General features: G+C 38.9%; 1 protein-coding gene across 2 annotated transcripts in view; it reads right to left on the bottom strand.

Moving 5' to 3' along the window:
• Positions 1-22847, bottom strand: part of PDZD8 (PDZ domain containing 8) — a 93159-nt gene extending 70312 nt beyond the window's left edge. Inside the window, exon 1 of one of the 2 annotated variants that reach the window (XM_027851639.1) lies at positions 21916-22847. In XM_027851639.1, the coding sequence (XP_027707440.1) occupies positions 21916-22793 (878 nt within the window). In that variant the 5' untranslated portion in view covers positions 22794-22847. The remainder of the gene's footprint in view (positions 1-21915) is intronic. The other variant, XM_027851638.1, reaches the window with a different exon arrangement.
• Between the last annotated feature and the right edge of the window lie 894 nt (positions 22848-23741).

Below are 23741 nucleotides of genomic sequence, written 5' to 3'. Positions count from 1 at the left end.
GATGGTAATATTTAGGAGGAGAACTTCTCTTCTAGCAGCTAGATTTGGAGTCAGAGAAAGACGTGCTAAACAATGTGACCCTTGGCAAGTCAAGAGAGGTTAAGACCTCTCTGCTTCAGTTTCCTCATCTGTAAAATAGGAGTAATAACAGCTATAGAGTACTTACCTAGTAAATTACAACTTTTTGTAAAGATCAAATTAAAAAGTATGTAAAGGACTTTGCAAACTTTAAAGTGCTGTACATAGTTTTTCACTTTCTTTTTTTTTTTGAGCTTTCTTCCAAAAAATGACTAATATAGAAATATGCTTTGCATGACTGTATATGTATAACCTATATTAGATTGCTTACCATCTCAGGGAAAGGAGGAAGTTAGGAAGAGAATCTGGAACATTAAAAAAAATGTTAAAAATTGTTTTTACATGTAAATGGGGGAAAATAAAATATTATTTTTAAAAAATTGTTACTTAATCTTATAAGACAAAATAATTTTTCTCCTCATACCAGAAAAAGCATGATCAGGAAAACTTTTGAGATAAGACATTTATATCAGAGAAGATAAAGAAGTCTCATTAGGTATAGTTAGTTATGCCTTTACTGTATAACTTCTCTTCCCTAATCAGAGTGAGGTGGTCAATGTTTAACTAAGGGTACAAAAGCACTTTTAATTTTAATCTTCATTATTAACATTTTCTATCACTATCTCAAGTCTCAACAATCAACACGACATCAAATTAATGTCTGGTTTGTAGTGTTTGTTAATTTCCTGAAGAGTAAATGCTCACATTGAAAATTTAACCATCAATTCTTGTTAACATCACTGGGTGAAAAGAAATAGAAACATACACACACACACACACACACACACACACACACACACACACACACACACACACCCCCACAGAACCTTGGAAGGAGTGAATGACTTGTTCAAGGTCATACCAAGGGAATGAACAGTAAAAGTCAAGAATGGAACAGAGATGTCCTGTCTTTCAATCCCATGGTCTACTGCAAGAGACCAGACTCTGCCTCCAGAGAACACAATATCTCAAAGGTCCACAATTAATATTATGTTAGCTTTAATATACTTCAGATTATTAGTAAATTTTTTAAATTAAGTTTTATTTTTTCAATCAACAAAAATCTACCTTATCTCCCTTCTTACCCCAAGTCCCCTTCCATTGAAAAGAAAAGAAAAACAAAAAACCCTGGTATATGGCCATGTACTACTATATGTGGGTGTGTATACACATGTATATGTGTAAATATACACACATATAAATGTCTCTGAGTCTTTCACCTCTCTATCAAGAGGTGGATAGAATATTTTATCATTAGGCCTCTGGAATCATGGTTGTTCACTATGACGATCAGAATTTTTTCTTAAGTCTTTTGTTTGCTTTTACCCTATTGCTGTCATATGAACTGTTCTCCTAGTTCAGTCTGTTACTCTGCATCAGTTCTTAAAAGTCTTCCCAGGTTTCTCTGAAACCACTCCCTTCATCATATCTCTTACTTCATAATAGTGTTCTATCATATTTATGTAACATAATTTGTTCAGTTATTCCCCAATTTATGGACATCCTCTCAGATTTCCATTCTTTACCAACTCAAAAAGAGCTGCTATAAAAATTGTTGTACATCTATAGACTTTTTTTTGCTCAGGACTGATTCTTCCCCCCCTTCCTCAATTTACCCTCCCTCTAGTTGCTTCTCCCCTTTCCTTTCTATTTTGCTGTTGAATGAAATGCATTTCTGTGCTCAACTATCTGTGTATTCTTCCCTCCTTTCACAAGTTTAGATGGGAGTGAACCACTCCTTTCCTAATTCCTCCTTGTCCCTCTAATACTTCTCCTTGAGCATCCTGATTATGCAAGATAATTTTCCCTACCTTTTACCTCCCCCACTCCTCAATTGTGTTTTTCTTCATCGCTCTTTCCACTCTTCACTTAAAATCATCAGGATATAACAGAAACCCTCCTTGGTAGTAGACAGGCCTTATCTAATTAGCATCCTTCTGTGACACCTGATAATAGGACTCAGAAGGGATATGTGTATCTTCTCCCTATATTAGAATATAAGCAGTTTATCCTTTTTGATTTAATGACCATTAATTATGTTCACTGTTTTATTTTCCTTTTAACTCCTATGTTTGAATTTCAAAGTTGCTATACAGTTCTGGGCTATAAATCAGGAATGCTTAGAAGTCCTCTATTTCATGAAATGTCCATTTTTCCTCATGTAGTATTACATTCAGTTTTGCCAGGCAAGTCATTCTTGGCCATAAACCTATATACCCTTTGCCTTCTGCAATACTGTATTTCAAGCTTTCTGTTCCTTTATAGTATAGCAATGGCTGCTAAATCGTATGGAATTCTGACTGTGGCTCTTTGGTACTTGAATTCTTTCTAGATGCTTGTAGTATTTTTTCTTTGGATGATGGTATGATCGTCCCTAGGAATTTTAATTTTAGGGGGTAACGGGAGAATTCTTTCTATTTCTACTTTGTCCTCTGGTTCTAAGAGATCAGGGCAATTTTAAGATTTCCTGAAATATGATGTTTAGGCTTTTTTTTTTTTAATCACGATTTTCAGTAAGTCCAATGTCTTAAATCCAATGACTTAATCAAGTTTTTTTCCCTCAATCTGTGTTCCAGGACAGTTGTTTTTTCCTATTAGATACCTGACATTTTCTTCCATCTTGTTAGGTCTTTTGATTTTGCTTTAATATTTCTTGTCACCTCATGGAGTTACTGGCTTCTACTTGATCCATGATAATTTTCAGGGAGATTATTGTTCATTCTTTCTTCCATAGTTTTTTTTTTTTTATCTAGTGCTCTCATTTCACTGACAAAAACATTTTTAAACTCTTTATTTTATCTTTCCAGGAATTCCAAGTGAATTTGTAGCCAAGAGAATATGTTTCTCTTTGAGGTTTTGCTTGCAGAAGTTTGGGAGTAATTCTCTACTTCTGGGTTTGTGCCTTGAGTGTCCCTTTCACCAAAATAGCTTTTAGTGGTGAGATTCTTTTTTGTTTTGTTTTGTTTACTCCCTTCTTCCAGCCTACTTCCTGACTTCACACTTGATGTTGGGGCTGGGTACTGGGCACTTCTGGAAAGAAGATCTGGGTTGGTCCTGTTGGTACTTTCTTTGAGTATTTGAGTGTTACATTGTTCTAGGTTCTCAGGGACAACTCAGGCTGGGCATCTACAAGCTTTCAGTGCTCCCACAGGGTCTGATCCAGGGCAAAGTCTGACGGCTGCCCCCCACCCTGAGTTCTCCAAGATCTGGGTTTGGATCTGAACAACAGTAGAATGCTGCTCAGTCAGCTGGAATGTTTTCTAGTACAGAGTGATAGAACCAGGGTTTTCCCTCAGTCTGGGATTTCTGCTCTGTTTATTCCTTCAAACTGGGCTAGAACTGGAAAGCGAGACCCACGTCTCCTCTTGGGATCTGAGTTCCATAGTTGCTGCTTGCTTCTGAATTCGTTCTCCTCCATAGTTAGATCACCTGGGGCCTATAATTGCTCTTTACCCCAAGAATGCCACCACTGGGTGCAGGTCCTCTCCTCAGTTAGCCCTAGAACTGTTACCAAGAACTAGGTAATGAGTGACAAAGCTGCAAATTGGTACCTGTTCCCGTACCCTGCATGAGCTCCTGGGGAACAGCCTCTCCCCTGAGCTGGAGTATTTTGTACCCAAAACACTTTGACAAGGGCCATCTCCAGCGGCCTGGAAAAATGACTCAGTGTGACTTTTTCTTGGACTTCCCCATCAAGATTCAGTTTACTTTTTTTTTTTTAGATCTGTTTGGAAGAGTTGGGGGTCAGGAGGGTGAGCTCATTTAACTTATTGTTACTCTACCACCATACTCACACAAATGACGTTGACCACAACAGAAATGCTCTTACGTCAAAGCAAACCACAAAGAAAAAAATTTTTTTAATAAATTTATCTGCTCATTGGACTAGATAAATATGGAATCAACACCCATATCATTCTCAACAACAGCTGCTATCACTACCTAGTAAACATTCAAACAATGCTGAATGTAAAGGATAGAAACTTTGTACATAGCAAATAAACAGAAGTTCATTATTTACTAGACAGTGAATTCTTCTTGGGATGCAAGTACCTGAAAGAACAGACCAACAGTAAAACATACACAACATATATTTCTAAAAATGATTCTTTTAGTTAGCTACTAAATTAAAAAAAAGAGCTCTTTGTTAGCACTACTTTAAGATTTAGTACTTAGGCACAAAATCTGTCATTGGAGAAACATCTTATTTTATGTTTTTGATGTGGTCTTTTTAAAACCATATTTTGAGGATATGTGCCTGTTTTATGGCACTGACCTTCCTAACTCCCTAAGTATGCTTAAAGGGTTGCTAGTTAGTACGAGGGAAAATTTTGCTTCAAAGCACTTAGGAGCGAAAGTAGTATAAAACAGCAGCAGCTAATTATGCTGTGAAGTTGGGTCTTTTCTAGATTTTTTTTATTAAAGTATATTCAAACCACTATTTCAGTATTCTACCCACATTACCAATTCCATTCCCCTTACAATAAAGAATGAGATTACTCCTAAGCATAATCTTTCATGTGCTAATGGCAAAAACACAAGACATTTCTCTATACTATACACGAAAACTATGGATAGTGTTTTATAAACATTAAAGCATTACGTAAATACAAGTCATTCATTGCAGTTGTAGTACCAAATTCTACTCTTGCATATCTAGGAGACAGAGAACATAATAATCTCCAAAGAATTGAACTGGCCTTCATACAGAGAGAAATGGAGAAGCACATCATATGTTTAAACCAGATGCAACAGACTAAAAAAATGAACTTCAAAGAATAGGCAGGAGTAAAAGATGTCACCAGGAAAATCTCTTTTCCTCAGTTTCCTTTGCTGGTTCAACAGCTATATGTATCATGCCCCTTACTTGCAAGTATAACACAAGGCTGTCCTAGAACCCCTTCTCTTCCCTCTCCATACTCTATTAGTGACCTCATCAGCTCCCATGGGTTCAGTTTTCATCTCTATGCATGTGACTCCCAGATATATATTTCTAGCCATTGTTCTTCTAAATGCTAGCACCACATCTCCAACGTCTGTTGGACATTGCAAACTGGATGTTCCATAGTCATTTCAAAATCAACATGTCTACAACAGAACCTCCAAAACTATCCTTCTTCAGATTTTCCCTTTTCTATGGAGACATCCAAAATCCTTCAGGTTGTCCAGGTCTGCATCTTTGGCATCATCCTTGACTCCTCACTCTACATACCCAATCTTGTCATTTTTATCTCTACAATATCTCCATTTCTTTCCCCACACACAGCCACTATCCTAGCCTTCATACCTCCTCTGAACTGCAATAGTTATCCCTTCCACATGGTTAGGATTAGGGGTGCAGCACCCCCACAATTTGGAAAATCCGAGTAAAAAAATTGTGGCCCTCTCTTCATACCAGAGAATAAATCTGAATTATTATGGTATTAAAAGATAAAATATGTTGTTATTATACAATGCTACACATATATTTTATGTATTTCTGAGTTTCCAAACTTTTTCTGTGTCACCTATGGCTTGCATAAAACTCCCCCAAAATTCTCATTTAATTTTTTGTGCCAACCAGTGATATATCAAAAGCGTGATGGGGAAAATCACGATGTAGAAGGGATAACTGTAGTCTCCTAATTGACCTCCCTTCCTCAAATCTCTCTCATCTCCAATCCACTCTCCAAAGAACTGCCAAAGAAATGTTCTTAAAGCACAGGTCTCACTATTACACTCTCCTTTTCTACCTCTAATAACTCCCTATTGTGTCTAGGATCAAATATAAACTCCTCAGCTTGTCATTCAAAGCCCTTCACAACCTAGCCCCAACTTACCTTTCCAGCTTTATAATACATTACTTCCAAGGAAAGTGATCAGAAGCTCTGCAGCATAAGGGATGAATGCCCTACAGGGACATAACCTTTGTTACTAGCAAGAGGCTTCAGCAGCTCAGACATTAATTAATAGGGAGAAGCTGGAGTGAGGACCCTACCTGCTGACCAATGAAGAAAACACCTAGAAACAGGAGACACAGGCTAGTGGGGGATATTTCAGCCAATGACTTGATCCTAACAGAAGAGTTCTCTGCTATAGACTTACTGCCAGTTATCTATAAAGTCAATGAGGATCCATAAAGGAAGAAAGAGAATTCATCTGATGTCTCTTCTCTGCACTTCCCCTCTTTCTTTCAATAGATAATACTTGAAGGCTCCCTATCAATGACTAGCTGGTACTAAGTTATTTTACCACTTTGCTGAAAATGACTCTGATTCTGTCCTTGTCATGATGGTGCTTACCCCACCAACTTCACTCTATGTCTTGGAAGAAAAGACACTCACAGATTCTCTCTCTCTCTCTCTCTCTCTCTCTGTTTTTTTTTTTTGTTTTTATTTTGGAGGAAATGAGAGTTAAGTGACTTGCTCAGGGTCACACAGCTAGCTAGTGTCTGAGGCCATATTTGAACTCAAGAACTCAAGTCCTCCTGACTCCAGGGCTGGTGCTCTATCCACTGTGCCACCTAGCCACCCCCTCCCCCCTTTTAAAGTTGATAGTAGAACTTACATCAAACTTAGATTCAGTACCACAACTGGGATATTTCAAACCTGGGGCAAATGTCACAAAACATGAGTAGGATAAGTAACATGAATATGACCCTAAAATTAACTTAAGACAAACTTTGCTGAAGGGGCCTGAAGGAAACAAAGACTTTGGAACACAGCAAGGTGAACCAGAAGGCTTCACTTGGAGGACAGTAGCCAGAGAGAGAAAGCAGAAGCCATCTAACAGCTTCCTATTTTAAAAAAATCAATCCTGCTATTATTCAGTGCTAATTTCAACTGTTTCTATACTGCTGAAGGAATGCAAATGTTGTCACACCGCCCTCTAAATTTCAGCACTTTAAGAACACCAGACACCATGCCCTAGTTAAGAGTTAGTTGGTTTTCCTCTCTGTTGATTAATTTGATATACTACAACAAGCATTTATTAACAAACAAAATGATGCACCTACATTGATGAAAAAAATCCATTAAAATATTTTCCTATTTTGCCAAAACTTGGGATCATTAATATTATCCACTTCATCAATAAAAACCTTACCAAATTTGAAGAATATAGGCAAAATAACTGCTAAATATCTAGTTAATGATTGTACTGTACTAACTTTAGTCAAGTTGATAACACAGTAGGTACTTTTGGTGTTGTGTCTACTTTTTGGTACAAGGAGGTGCCTTGAAAAATCAGTATGTATACTATATTCATGTCATAAAACACTACATACATGTCAGATACTGGCAGAAATTTGGTTTAAACCAATAACCTACACCAAATTCCTCAAATTCAAAATAGAGACATGACCTGAATACTAAAGATCACACCATTAAAAAAAAATTAGAAGAAAAACATTATGTAGAGGTCTTTCAATGCTATAGGGAAGAGATGAATTTTTTTTTTTTGGTGAAGCAATTGGGGTTAAGTGACTTGCCCAGAGTCACTCAGCTAGTGAATGTTATGTGTCTGAGGCCAGATTTGAACTCAAGTCCTCTTGACTCCAGGGCCAGTGCTCTATCCACTGCACCACCTATCTGCCCCAAGGAGAGGAATTCTTAACCAAATAAGGAATATAGGCAATTTTTTAAAAATGTAGATAATTTTGATGACATCAGATTTATCAAATATCATCAATAAGGGTTTGGATTCCAAAATATATAAACACATGAAACCAAAAATGATTCCCAAATAGACAGGTGGTCGGAGGATATGAGCAAACAACTCTCAAAAGAGTAATTGCAAACTATTAATAACCATATGGGAATGCTCCAAATCACTAATAAGAGAAATGCAAATATAAACCACCCTGAATCTTTATCTCATATCCAGCATAAATTGGCAAAGATGACAAAGGAGAGGAACAGTCAATGTTGGAAGGAATGTGGGAATACAGGTTCAATAATACATTGTTGGTGAAACTGTAAGTTAGCACAAGTCTTCTGGAAAACAATTTTAAATTATGCAAATAACATAACTAAAATGTCCATTCCCTTTGACCTAGAGATTCCATTGCTATAGGAGGTCACTGACAAAAAGAAAGGACTGATATGCACCAAAATAATTATAGTAGTACTTTGTACAGTAGTAAAGAACTGGAAACAAAGTAAAGGTCCATCAATTAAGGAATGGCTAAATAAATCGTGGTACATGAATGGAATAAAATATTATCATGTTGTAACAAGTGACAAACATGATAAACATAGAGAAGGATGGAAAGATTTACACAAAGTAAAGTATACAGGGTGAGGAAAACAATATACATATTAACTATGACAAAATGGAAAGAACCACAAAACAACTGAAAATGAACACTAAAAAATTAGAAAAACTAAGCCTGGTTCTAAAAAACAGACATAATACATTTTCCCCAAATCACGTGCAGGGGTGAGGAGTCCATGAGTACGAAGCCCTATATATGATGTCATATGTGGGGGGGAATTATCTTTCAGCTTTATTTTTTTCCCTCTTATTTTTCATTAAAAAAAAATTTTTATAAAGAACAGCTCTCTGATACAAGTAAGAGGAGGGATATATCAAAGGGAAATCGAGATAATGTAAAAGCAACAATCAATAAAAACTATTTTTTAAAATGCAAGCTATTATTATTTGAGAGGATTTAGAACAGTACTGTATTGTTTTAAGTTATTTTATGACATTTTAGTCATAGTTATGATTTCTCTGGTGCCAAGTGAAAAATAAAAATACAACACAGATCTTTTAGGAAAATACAATTCATTTTTACAACAATCCTTATCTCCTTCCTTTAACAATTGTTTCTCTTAAGCTACAACACAAATCTAGAGTATGTAATTGTATCAGTATGTTATATTCTGTTAACAAATATCTAGATTCCATAACTTTAGTGTAAATGTAAATATCTTAAAACAAGAAATTCAAGCTTGCAAAACAGGAAGAGAACATAAATTATTAAACGTTTCAGAAATACAAAATGATACTCTGGAAGGGCAAATATTATTCAGAAGGAACAGAATAGGAAAACATGGGTCACTGACGGGAGCAATTTGCCAAAAAAAAAACAAAAACAAAAAAAAAAACCCACTCAAAAACAAAGAACATAAAACAAAACCATATCATAGATTAAAATAAATTTTAAAATCGATGAAGAAGGCTTTATACTCAAAAGAGAGAGAAAGAAAGCTCCCTAGATCTGCCAAGCCTAATACCAAAAAGTAGCATGCACAACAAAGAATAGAGCAGTGATTCATGGGAGACAGTATCAAAAAAAACTAGCAACAGAACCTATCATATTAGATGCCTCCATAAAAATGCCCAATGGACAAGTAGTAAACAAGGTGAACCAGGCAAATTTGGCTTCTTAGTCCCTGCTGTGACTTGGTGAGATGGAAGTCATGATTGGTATCACGACTGGTATAAGGTCAGAGAAGGGCATGTTTATTGAAAAAGATACAAAAAGATCAAAAAAAGAGCGGTAGAGTAACATTGTATATGAAAAAGATACACTGTATAAGGAAATTTAGGAACCTGAGAGGTGACAGTGTGGAGATTACTGGGATCAACATCAGAAGTAATATTGTCTCAGGCTGCATTAAAGATCATACAGAGAAAAGGAAGAATTAGATGTAGATTAAAAAACAAATCACAAACCTAACACAAAAGTCTGTTATTAGAGTAATAGATGTCAACCTTCTAAACATATGCTGGAGTACTCTCTCTGCCAACAGCAGAGAATTTGATAAAATCTGTGACTTGCCCAAATGATAACTTCATTCTTCAAAAGTTGGACACAGCAAGGAGGTTACTATTCAGAGCTGATTCAGACCAGTGAGGAAGAACTAAGCAGGAATAACAGGAAGCACAGAGACAACTGCAACAGTGACAGACTTAACACAATTTAAATTTAAGGAGGGCAGATTTCATAGGGTGTAGAGAAAGGATAGGTAAGATCCAAAAGCTTAACGATTTATAGAGAAAGTTATTCAAGAAGGGTGGGAGATCTCAGAAATGAAATTCTGAAAACAGAAGAAGAAATCATTCCAAAGAAGAGGGACTATATAAAGAAATTGATATGGTTACACATGAAACCCACTGACCAAGTAGAAATAAAAAGACAGGGAGAGATGTCCAGATGCAAGGGCAAGTGACTGAAGATAAATATCAGACTACAGAGGTATCCTTTGAGAACACTGTCAGGAAAGCTGAAGCCTAAAATGAGCTTAAGGCTAAGGAAACCCTAAAATTTGCTGAGCACAATAAAATGCTTTTTAAAAAGCTATTTTGGAGGCAAGAAGATCAAAGAAGGGATAGGATTACGACTCAGGAGGGAATGAGATGATGATAATTGGATCATGGTGAGAAGACTGAAATACTTAAAACTTATTTAGCTTTTGTTTTTTCTTCTAAGGAGAATGCCTGGGGAAAATATTTCATAGAAAGTAGAAATCCAAGATAAGCAATGAAACACTAAATTCAATAGCTAGATGCAGTCAATGAGTTCTGCCAAACAAATGTTTATTACTACGGTGAAAGTAATCTTTGAAAGATGTTAGGAAACTGAAAAGGAAGGACAAATGTCCTGATATTTGCAAAAAGGAAAAGTGGGGGACCAACAGTATGGAAATATACAAACTGTAAATCAATGAATTTGACCTCTATTTCTAGAAAAATACAGGACATATTTTTGATGACCATGAATAAAGGGAAGCAGTGATATATAAAAGACAAAACTTCATGAAGAACAGGTTATTTATAGCAACATATGAAGAAGACTTTGACAAAATAGATCTAATATCTATAAATGTTAGAAACCCTAAAAAGCAAAGGTATGGCAAGGTCCTTAATATGACCAAAAATATATTTCTCAAGAGTGAATTTATTTGCAATGGACAAACACTGAAAGCTTTCTCAAGAAAAATAGGGCTAAAGCTAGGATGCCTACCACTCCAATACTATTTGATATTGACTAGAAATACTAACTATAGCCAGCCAGTCCTAAGACAAGAATATGAAATCAAAAGTACAGGCCTAAACAAACAAAGAGAATACAAAACTCTATATAAATGATAGTTTACTTTTCAAAAAATCAGAGAAGAAAGTAAGATGATTAACAACTTCAATAAAGTGGGAAGATTCAAAATAAATACACAAATCATATTTGCATTTACACACAAGGAATCTCATTCTAGAAGGAAATAGTAATGAGAGAACTTATATTCAAAATAACTACAAATTCACGAATTATCTGGCAATGATCTATCAAGATAGATGCAGGATTTAAACAAAATAAAAATGAAACCAGAAAACCTCCTTTACTGAAATAAGTGAAGACAAATAACTAGATAGATTGAGTGCTAAATTAATTTCCAGATTTAGTTCTCTATCAATCAAATCACCTAAAGGATATTTTATAGGGCTAGTCAGAACAAAATTCGGTTGGAGAGAACAAAAGGTTTAGAAGTGCAAGAGAAATAAAAGGAAAAAAAAATTAGGAATCAAAGGGCCATAACACTGTCAGACCTCAAACTATATTATGAAGTAATCATCAAAATTATTTGCTACTAGTTTAAAAAATTGAAAAATAGATCATGGAACAGACTTGATAAGTAAGAATCAGAAACAACTGAAAACATTAGCCCATTATTTGATAAACCCAATATATATTATTTAAAGGAAGGATTCTCTTTTTGACAAGAACTCCTGGAAAAACTAGAAAGCAGGTTAGCAAAAATTAGGTTCAAATCAGCATCTGACACAACATATCACAAGTTCTAAATGGATACTTTACCTGAATATTTTTTAATTTTTTTTTTTAAATTTTTAGGCAATTGGGGTTAAATGACTTGCCCAGGATCACACAGCTAATAAGAGTCAAGTGTTTGGTCTGAGACCACATTTGAACTCAGGTCCTCCTGACTTCAGGGCCGGTGCTCTATCCACTGTGCCAGCTGGCTGCCCCTACCTGAATATTTTTTAAAAGGTCACATCATTAAAATATATATATATATATATATACATACATATACATACATACATATATATATATATACACACACACACACTCACACACACACACACACACACACACACAGGAGAAGAGAAGGAAGTATCTATGGTTGAGTGAAGAATTCTTAATCAAATGAGGAATCTTTCCAGAAAGAAATAAGAGGAAAAATTGATTGTGTCAATTACCTAATATTAAAAAGCTTTTGCAAAATCAATGCAGATAAAAGAAATCAAGAAGAAAAACAATTTTATACCAAATATTATTGATAAAAGTCTGATAACCAAAATACACAAGACAAAAGCTATTTCCCAATAGATAAGTGGTCAAAGTACACAAATATTTTTCAAAATGAAATGGGATCAATAACCATTTGGAAACTTATTTCAAATCACTAAAGGAAAAGTGAACTAAAACAGCTCTGAGGCATCCAATAGTCAATGGGGGTGGCTTAGGAAGACAGGCACACTGATACACTGTTGGTAGATCTACGAACTAATTAAACCATTCTGAAAAATAACTGGAATTAAAAAAGAAATGTGATTAGAATGTTCATACTCTTCAACTCAGAGATCACAGCACTAGATATATAACCCAAGGAAGTTAAAGACAGATAAAAAGGTTTCAATGTCAATTAATCAGCAGATTCAACATCTACTATCTACCAGGCCAGGTCTTGTGCTAAATGCTGAGTCCACAGTGATAAAAGTGACCTCAAAGAGATTACAACAAGGGAGACAATATAAACAATAAGTTTACCTAAAACAAAGAAACAAACCACATACAAGGTAACCTTGAAAGGAAAGACAGACCATTCCAAAAGAGTCATATCAGCATTTTTTATGGTAGTAAAGAATTGGAAAGAAAATTAATGACCTTTGAACGGGGAATGGGAAATGAATGTAATAAAGTAGCATAATACCACTTTTTAAAATGAATATAAGGAATTCCAAGAAACATGCGCCAATTTGTATAAACTGATAAGAGTAAAATAAGAACCAGAACAATAAACACAATGCTGACAACAATGTAAATTAGAAGTACAAGAAAGCTGAATTCTGAGTAAAGTGCAATATACAAATCTTGATCCTGAAACACTGATAATGAAACAAACCTCCCACCACCAAGGCAGAGAAGCAGGGCAATCATTAAGTCATATATTCAGTTTAGTACTTTACATAGTATGAAAGTGTCCCAACACCACCATCCCTCCTCCCTCTTAAAGCAATCTATTATAAAAGAATATTGGATAATGCTTTAGTCTGAAGCTCCTGATGCCAAATGAAACATTTTATCATGTCTTTCTTTAACTATCAATTTTCTTTTTTTTTCCTTTTTTTTCTTTTCTTTTTTTTTTTTTTTTTTGAGCAATTTGGGTTAAATGACTTGTCCAGAGTCACAACTATTAAGTATCAAGCGTCTGAGGCCGAATTTGAACTCAGGTCCTCCTCACTCCAGGACCAATGCTCTATCCACTGTGCCATCTAGTTGACCCTTTAGCTATCAATTTTAAAACAATGTCCTGCATTGTAAGCTCTTAAAAACCATTGTTATTGAAGGTTTACCACTTTCTAAAAGGAAAGGTCTGGTCAGCCCAGGAAAGACTCTACACTCTGAAATGATTACAGTAAGGATCAGTCCTTGATCTTTTTTGTGTGAGGATCCTTCTTTGTCAATCTGCTAGATCCCTTAATTGCCAAATCTAGAAGCCCTTTCTCAATCTTCATCCTTTTACCTCTCAGAAGTCTCTGACACTGTCAATCACCCTCTCCTTAACACTATCTTCTCTCTAGCTTTTCAGGAAACTACTCTCTTGGTTCTCTTCCAACCTATCTTACAGTTCCTTTCCAGACCCCTTTGTTCATTTAAGTCATGCCTACTAATCATGGGTGTCCTTCAGGACTCAGTTCTATGCCCTCTTCTTTTCTCCCTCTAAATTATTTTACTTGGTGAGCTCATCAAATTCCATGGATTCAATTAGCATCTCTATACTCATGGTTCTCGGATCTCCTTATCCACCTCTAACTCTCTCCTAACTTTCAGACTCCCATTTCCAATTACCCATTAAACATCTCTAATTGAATAGCCTATAAACATCTTAAACTCAAAATGTCCAAAACTAGACTCATCATTCCTCTCAAACATTCCTTCCTTCCTAACCTTTCTATTACTGCCAAGGGTACCATCATCTTCCCTGCACCCAAGCTTCTCAACAAGTGTCATCCCTGCTTCCTCACAGGCAATCAAGAGTCAGGTCCTGTCATTTCCATCTTCATAAAATCTTTTGTATATACTCCCTTCTCCCCTTTCACACTACCACCATCCCAGTGCAGGTCCTCATCACCTCATGCCTACACTACTGCTTCGGCCTGTTGGTTGGTCTCCCTGCACATAAGCAGGGACACCAACCCACTCTAGTCCATTCCCCTCACTCCAGTCCATCATGTAGCTATCAAAGTGATCTTCTTAAAGTGCAAATCTGACTATATCACTCCCTAATCAATACAACTCCAGTGGTTCCCTATCACCTACAGGATTGAATACAAAATCCTGTTTGGTTTTTAAAGTCCTTCACAACCTGGTCCCTTCCCACATTCTAGCTTTCTTATGCCTTAACCCTTCTCCACATATTCTGTGATCCAATGACACTGGCTCTTTCCTGTTCTTCACATAAGACACTCCAGGGATTTTCAATGCCATGCCTGGAACGCTCTCCCTCCTCATCTCTACTTCCTGGCTTCCTTCAAATCCCTCTTCTTGCAGGAAGCCTTTCCCAATCACCCTTAATTTTGGCCTCTTCCCTTTTCTGATTACCTCCTATTTGTCCTATTCATAGCTTGTTTGTACATAGTTGTTGTTTTCTTCATTAGACTATGAGCTCCTTGAGAACTGGGACTGTCTTTTCCCTTCCTTTGTATCCCTAGTGCTTAGCACAGTACCTGGCACATGGTAGGCACTTAATAAATGTTTACTGACAAATGAAGCAAAAACCAAAATCAATACAAAGCTAGAAGAGAAAGAAAGACATTTAAAATTCCAACATGACCTGTTAAAACAAGTTACTGATACCAAACATGGAAAATGGACAGAGAAAAGGACATCAATATCATAACAATTTTACAGAAAAATTTAACCAATATAAATCAACTGTCATAAGATCAAGAGTATGAACACCATCTCTTTCAGCGTACTCCTGACCTATTTGCAAAGTGAATAGATACAGCAGCCAAAAAACATCATAATTTAGAATATGAACTTCTTTATAAAATCTTCTAGGGAAGAATTGTTGAAAATTATAAACCGTATTGTCTTATGAAAGGACTTTGAAAAAAAGTGGAGAGAAAATACTCCACTGCATGGAGATAGCTTGGTATGAAATCCAACTAAGCAAAAGGCATCCCAAGGGTATTTCATATTGAAATAGAAATAACAACAGAAATAGGACCGGCCGGACAAGTCTGAGGTCAGGAAGTAGCCTAGAAAAATTGGCAAAAAAAAACCAACAAAAAAACCCCCACCATAATGAGTTATTATGGTGGTAGGGATGCATAAGACAGAATCTAGAGGAAGAGAACATCTCCAAAACACCTACAAGTAACGCCTCAGAGGAAAATAAAGTTTGAGCTCTTGCTCAACTAGAATTCCTAAAAGAGATAAAGCAAGAATTTTTTTTAAAAAGTGTTTTTTTTACAAACTAAATGAGAACACGAGGAAAAAACTGAAAAAGAAATAACTATGGAGGAAAGAATTGGAAAAGGAATTAATAGGTCGGAACGAGAAATAAAAAAGCTTGCCCAAGCAACATATTCCCTGAAAAATTAGAATGTAACAAACAGAAGCCAATGACTACGTGAGACAACAAGAAAAATAGGAATTTGAATTTGATATAATTATTTTTAGTATATTCCAACCTAAGCAAAGATAAATACATACTTTTAAAAAAAGTATTACATATGGAGAAAAGAGAAGGAAAGTAGAGAGAAAGTAAATACATGATTTATATCTTATCTCGGATCTGCTTTGGGGTCTTTTAAGGAAATGTTCTTCCAAAACAGAAAGTTTCTAAGAGTTAAACCAAAATACTCAGTGAATGAAATTACAGATCACTTTGATCTTCCAACCCATCCTAAATCCCGATGCCAGATTAATCTTCCTAAAACAGGGTTCTACTGTTCACTTCCCTGCTCAAAAATCTTCCATAGGTGTTCACAGCCTACCTGAAGTCCAAACTCCCAAACTTCCCTTTTGAGGTCCTTTGCTACATGTCCCCAACTGCCCAAAAATGTCCCTCAAGTTCTAACCTAAGCTCTTTTGCTTATACTTTTTCCTCTGCCTAGAATGCCTTCCATGATATCTCAACCTTTCAAAATTCCACTTAAAGATAAGCTCAAAAGCCACCTCCTTCTATAGGAGAAAAAAAGAAGTTTTCCACTTTAAACATAATTTAGGTCCCTTTGAAACAATTATCTAGGCCTTCAAATCTGGTAAAGTCTGGTAAAACCATAGGTGTTCCTCAGGGTTCTATCTTGGGTCCTCTTCTCTTTTCCCTCTATACTATAGCAGTTGGTGATCTCTTCAGCTACCACAGATTTAATTACCATCTCTATGCTGAGGATATCTGTCTATCCTGCCTCAAACTCTCTGCTGACCTCCAAGTTCCTCAAATCTCCAACTGCCTTTCAGAGATCTCCAACTAGATGTTCAGTAGCCATCTTAAACTCATCAAGTCCAAAACTGAAGTCTTTATCCCCCCCACCCCAAACCCTCCCTCCCCTGAAGCAACATCATCCTTCCTCAGGCTTGCAACCTAGGAGTCATCTTGGATTCCTCACAATTTCTCATCCTTCATATCCAATCTATTGCCAAAGCCTGTCTGTTTCAGTTTTGCAACATCTCCTGAATACAGCTCCAATTTCTGACGCTGCCACCACTCTAATGCAAGCCTTCATCACCTCATACCTGGATTACGGCAATAGCCTACTGGTGGGTCTGCCTGCCTCAAGTTTCTTCTCACACCAATCCACCCTTTGTTCAGCCATTAAAGTAATTCCCATATATATCAGGTGCAACCATGTCATCCCCTACTCAATCTACTCCAGTGGCTTCTCATGGGTTCCAGGAGCAAACACAAAATACTGTTTGGCATTCAAAACCCTTCATAATTTAACCCCCTCCTATCTTTCCATCTTCTTATACCTTACTCCACTGACACATATTCTTTGATCCAATGACACTGGCATCCTGGCTGTTCCATGAATAAGACACTTCATCTCTCAGGCTCCAGGAATTCTTTCTGGCTGTCCCCAAGCCTGGAACACTGTCGCTACTCATCTCTGCCTACTGACTTCCCTGGCTTCCTTTAAGTTGCAACTAAAACCCCATTTTCTACAGGAAGCCTTCCCTAACCCCTCTTAAATTCAGTACCTTCCTTCTGTTAATTACTTCCTATTTATCTTGTACATAGATTTCTTTGTATGTGTTTGCATGTTGTCTCCCCCATCAGATTGTAAACTCCATGAAGGCAGGGATTGTCTTTTGTTTCTTTTTGTATCCACAATGCTTAGCCATGTCGCCTGATATGCATAGGAGGTACTTAATAAATGTTTATTGATTAACTGATTAAAGCACTTTCTTCACAACAACTCTGTGAAGTATCCCCACTATGCCTACAGTCACATATCTAGTAAGTGCTGGATGTGAAATTTGAACCTCTGTCCTTTATGTCACACTGCCTCTTCGTGAATGCTTATATAAATAAGTGTATAAATGGGGGTAAGGGGTGAGAGAAAAAAGGTAGGGAGAGGAGAGAGAGGAGCAACAGAGAGAGAGAATATATACATGATGGGGGGAAACTAAATTAATTCAACTCACTATTACATTGTCCTTTTATGGGGAACTACAATGTTTTTCCTATCACAATTAAAATTTGAAAAATTCTCACAAGCACATAGTAATTCATTGAGTAAAAAAGTAACATAGTACAAAAGAACACATTCATTGTGGAGGTAAAAGATCTGAGATCAAATTCTAGCTCTGATACTTGGGGGGGCAAAGGGAGGGGAAGGGGCAGCTAAGCATTCATATACCGTCTATGTGTCAGGTACTTTAAAACTATTATCTCGTATGATTCCTCATAACTCTGGGAGGCAGAGACTGTTATTATCTCCATTTTACAGATGAGAAAACTAAGGCAAACAGAGGTTAAATGATTTGCCTAGGGTCGTACAACTAGTAAACAAATGTCTGAGGCCAGATTTGAGTTCATGTCTCCCTAACTCTGTCCAGGCCCAATGCTCTACTCACTGCAGTACCCTCTCCAGTCTGTGATGAACTTGTGATCCTAGACAAGGTTGCTTAACCTCCCTGGATGTCAGTGGCCTCATCTGTAAAATGGAAATAATACCAAACATCTAAAGCTGTGAGGAAACTGAAGGGGTCATCTAGCCCCAGCCTTCATTTACAAATGAGGGACTGCTATTACCTACCTCTCAACACAGCTACTGTAAGAAAAGCAAGTTGTAAATTTTGACACTAAATAAGCTTATTATTATTATTACTGTTATTAAAGCAAAAGAGTTTCAGGGAAAAATGCCTGTAAAGTCTACCTGTAATATCTCTCAAATCTCTTTTCCATTCCCACCACTCTCTTTGTTTAAACCCTAAAGACCTCTCAGACTATTACAAGAGCTTTCTGACAAGTACCACTACTAAATCAATGTTCCTCATGAACAGATCTCATCACTTCACTCCCCCTGCTCAAGATTCTTCAATAACTCCCCTAAAGTTTGAACTCCTTTACTAACTGTATTAAGTAGATTAGATAGCTAAATGGATGAATTAGCAAGACCCATTTAGAAACTGCAGCTGTCCAGTGTTTAAACTGTAGGGATTAACATGGCAGCAACCAAAAAATCTAACAGTATTTTAAGAGAATCAAGCTTCCTATTAGTACTCATTCCAGTTTCCTCAAATTTTAGGTTAACAAAGACTATACATTCAATGAAAATTGATCTTATGTTACTGCCTAAAAACAAATATTTGTGCACTTAACTAATAAGTTTCCTCTTAAAATACAAAGCACAGATTATTATGTTATTTAGGTACCATGTTTTACTTCAAGTCTTAGAACTCCAAGTACCTAGCCAGTTCAAACTGTCTGTTGTTGAGCGACAGCTAGGTGGCGCAGTGGATAGAGCACCAGCCCTGATGTCAGGAGGACCTGAGTTCAAATCCCACCTCAGACCAAACACTTGATACTTACTAGCTGTGTGACCCTGGGCAAGTCACTTATTGCCTAAAACAAACAAACTGTCTGTTGTTTAAAGATACTTTTAAATTGAAAGTATTCGAGCAATTCTGCCATATTTTAAATGGCCTATTTCTTGTTTAAAACAAGTTCACTGAATTGAAGGAAATCTTTAAATCGTGCCTACGTTATACTGTCTACTCTTTCCAGTCATAATTATCTAATTTCTTTGAGACCTATTTAAAAACCAGACTTAGTCAGAATATATCAGATTTGAAGACTTTATCTCTGCTACATGCCATTTTGCAAAGAGTAAAACACTAATGGCCTACTTAGGCAATCTTTATTTATCTGAAGTTCAAGTTTTTCTACTAATATCCTGAAAAGACAAAAGTAAAAGTTTCTTCTTAGGATAGCACTGGTTTGAGAGGTGGAAGGAATTCAGAGTTAATCTAGCTATTTCATTTTAGAGATGACAAAACTAAGTCTCAAGGAAAGTGTAAGATTACAGGGGTAGGTAGTAGTGAGTAGCACCGAGATTAAAAACCAGGTCTTGAACAAATTAACTTCCCTGGGCCTCAATTTACTCAATTGTAAATGGGGGAAGGGAGGGAGAGTTTGGACTAGATGACCCCAGAGGTACCTCCTAAATCTATATCTCTGATGTTAATTACAAATCTAGGGCCATGTCTACTAAACTATACTGCTTTTGAATTGTCAAAATGTTGCTCAAACTCACTCAGGAGTTACAGTTTTCCAAAATAAAGAACTTAATGTTTAAACAAAAGAACTGATTTGTGACCTACACAATTAAAGCCTAAAATTGTAAAGAACAGAAGTTGTTTTTTTTTTTTTTAGGCAATTGGGGTTAAATGACTTGCCCAAGGTCACACAGCTAGTAAGTGTCAAGTGTTTGGTCTGAGAACGGATTTGAATTCGGGTCCTCCAGACTTCAGTCCACTGTGCCACCTAGCTGCCCCCAAGAACAGCAGTTTTAAAGAGCCCTTTTGGGGATCATCTATTCTAATTTATCCTGCTTCAGGGGTGCAGTATGATGTAATTCTGCTAATACAGAATACATTATTAGTCAATTCTCCATAAATCTTTACTCCTAAACTATATTGCACGTATCATCTGTCATACATTCATGTTTTCAATCTGATGGCAGTGTGTTCTAGAAATGAAAAAAAATTAATATTAGCATAAAATATATTTGCCCATCAAAAAACAATCCCAAACCACTAAAACGGAAGAGTTTTAGATTACCTGCGCCACTGTCTCTTTAAAAAGTACAGATAATAAAGATCTGACTATGTTTTCATCATCCTGATGTAAAGTTTATTAAAACTGACCTAATATGGGTAACAGATCAGCTAGGTTGTATAGTGGATAGAGTACTGGGCCTGGAGTCATGAAGACCTGAGTTCAAATCCTGTCTCAGACACCTACTAGCTGTGTGACCCTGAGCAAGTCACTTAACCCTGTTTGCCTGAGTTTCTTAATATGTAAAATTAACTAGAGAAGAAAATGGCAAACCACTGGAGTTATCTTTGTCAAGAAAACCCCAAAATGTGGTCACTAAGAGTTGGACATAAACTTTAGAAATGACTTTAAAAAAAAAGGACTAACATGAAATCAAAAGCCACCCAATTCCACCCAATAAAGGTAATCTTCCCGTAGTAAACATATGGGAAGTGCATTTGATCCCCATACATGTTTTCTCTATACTATTCCCTTCAAGTTTATTAAAAGAAAATGCCATGAGAAATAAGATGAAATCAAAGAGATCAATCTGCACATACAATGAAACAACAGCTAGAAATGAACTTGAAAAAGTTAAAGTCACTGCACAAAGGTAAGGTTAGTTGCATGCTGGCCCCAGTACATATATTTGTATATTATATACTGCAGCAACAGACAGTAAGCTCTTGAGAAGGAGCTAAGGACGATGGCCCACATATTTTACACAGTAACTACACCTGAGAGACAAGAAAGATAACTGCAAAGGTTCTTATTAGTTTTGATGGAGGCAGGTAAGGAAACTGCATCCTTAACTGCTAACTATCTACATTGCTTTCCACAAGTGGAAGCAAAGCTGGTTTTAAACGCAGTTATAAAATAGACTCAGGGTATAAGTCAGCTATCCCATGCTTATGCATGCCCTTCACACCTGGAATCATGTCCTAGTGCAATTTCCCAAACTGGCCAAAATGAGGTGATGCAAAAGCTGGTCATGCTGCCGCCCTCAACGCAGTGGCCCCATCCTGAAATAGTTGCTGGGCAGACCCAAAGCCAACTCTTGTGGCACCGGGACAGCTCGTCAACAACGGCTACAAGGGACATCTTCGGTCTTCATCCATACACACAGCAATACCCCATAACACGGGCAACGTCTATCATTGCAATGGGTGAGCCTCTGAAGCTACCTGTATTTGTTTGTGAACCACCCTGGATGTGACCGTGCAATGCCCTTCAAGCTTACAGCACACCTGCACGCATGCACGCATGTATTCATTCTCCCAGTTGCCCTCGAGCAATGTCTCTGTCTCGGCGCCCCCGAGGCCCACACCTTTCTCACCTGATCTTGTAGTTGGGTAAGGTGTGCTTGCGCTTGAGGACCTTCTTGAGCTGGTTGACAATGATGGAGGTGAGCTGCGGCATGGGGCGCCCCTCGAAGTGGGAGCGCACCTCTAGGTCCATCACTGGCTCCTCCACGAACGAGAAGGCCCAGTGGGTGAAGGGCAAACGAGTGAAGACCAGCCGCAGCTTCCCTGTCATGTGGGACAGCTTGACGAACAGGTAGGCGGACTTGCCGAAGACCAGGTCCACGTCGATGGCCAGGTGGAAGCCGCCGCTGTACTCCACGTCCAGCTCGAAGATGAGCTCCTCTGGGCAGGCGGCCGGGAGCTCCTCCGCGCCATCGGTGACCACGGCTTCGTTGGAGAAGGAGGGCACCACGGGCTGCAGGAGGCGGATCGTCTTGACGTAGGGCACGGAGCGGCCCAGGGACACTTCCCGCAGGCCCAAGCCCTCCAGCAGCCTGCCGGCCGTCTTGCTCTGCAGCAGCTCCTCGAACTCCACCCTGATCTTCTTGGTGATCCAGTGCCGGGCCACGGCCGTGTCCCGCAGCTCCCGGAACAGGAACAGGAGGATCGCGTTGAGGAAGTAGCAGGTCTCCACGGTGCGCGGCACCTCCGAGTGCGGGCCCCCGCCCCCGCCCCCGCCCCCGCCGCCGCCGCCCTCAGGGGGCTTCGACGACCGGCCCGAGCCGCCGCCATAGAGGTACTCGCGGAGGAGAAGGCCTGGCACCGGGGTGACGTGGTGGACCCCCCAGTCGGCGGCGGACGGCCGGTACAGCGGCTCGGGACTCCTTTGATAGAGCAGCAGGAACTGGGCGAGGAGTGTGAGAAAGGAGCCGACGAGGGCTGACACCGCGATGATCATGAGCAGCTCCATCCCGCCGCTGCCGAGGCACCTGCTCCGGCCCGGACCCGGACACCGCCGCCTCCTTCACGCCGCCGCCGCCCCCGCTGCCTCCATCTTGAGGACATCGGGCGGCGAGCTGGGGTTGGGGTCGGAGCCGGGGCGATCGATTCCCCCTGCCTCGTCTTCCGGCCCGGGCCCCGGTGGTCGTGCCCTGGCCGCGGCCGGCGTCTCCCTCCCGAGTTCCGCTGGCTGGTGGTGGGGATGGCCGTGGCGGGGGCGGAGGGAGGGAGCGGGACGGGCTGCCTCCCTCCCGCCCGCGCTCATTGGATGAGCCGTACGTTGCGTCGGCAGCCCCGAAGAACGGGCCTGTTCCCCTGGCGTCGCTAGGGGCCCGCCCCCTTTCCGCGCGTGCGCGAAGGAGGGACACCTTCCTTACCTCCGGAGGTCGCGATTCCCTCGCGCCGCACCGCCCCCCTCCGCCTCCGCCCCCGTTGTTCCCTCCCTCCCTCCTCCTCCTCCTCCTCTCCGCAGTGGGAGCGCCGGGTGCCAGCTTGCGGCCCCTCACTGGGGTAGGTCTTGAGACAATCAGCCAAATTAGAAGGACCCAGTGGAAGTGGGTCAGCACGTTATTTAAAAAAAGATAAACAGACTCTTCCCTTCTCCCCCCACCTTTAGGTTGGCGGCTCCTGGGAGCTGAATTGGGTGTCCTCTTGGCCGGGTAGGGCCCCAGAGATTCAGTGCAAAGAGATGCATTTTCAGACTTCCCCAAAAAACGAAGGAAAAGGGAAAAGGGTCTCAGGGCAAGGCGGAGCCAAATTAAATGAAATAAAATATTTAGAAAACACTTTTTTTTTTTAAAAACCAAGTGGTCTGGGGAACTGCCAAGAGCCCAGATTCTGGAGTCAGATGCCCCAGCTTAGCTGCTTAGCACCTGCCTAGGTTGACCTTGGGTAAATTCACTTCTCTCTGGGTCTCGGT

Source organism: Vombatus ursinus, unplaced genomic scaffold (genome assembly GCF_900497805.2).
Source record: "Vombatus ursinus unplaced genomic scaffold, bare-nosed wombat genome assembly UNPS02009205.1, whole genome shotgun sequence".
NCBI lineage: Eukaryota > Metazoa > Chordata > Mammalia > Diprotodontia > Vombatidae > Vombatus > Vombatus ursinus.
Note: the sequence above shows the minus strand (reverse complement) of the source record. Positions and strands in the feature narration are given on the sequence as shown.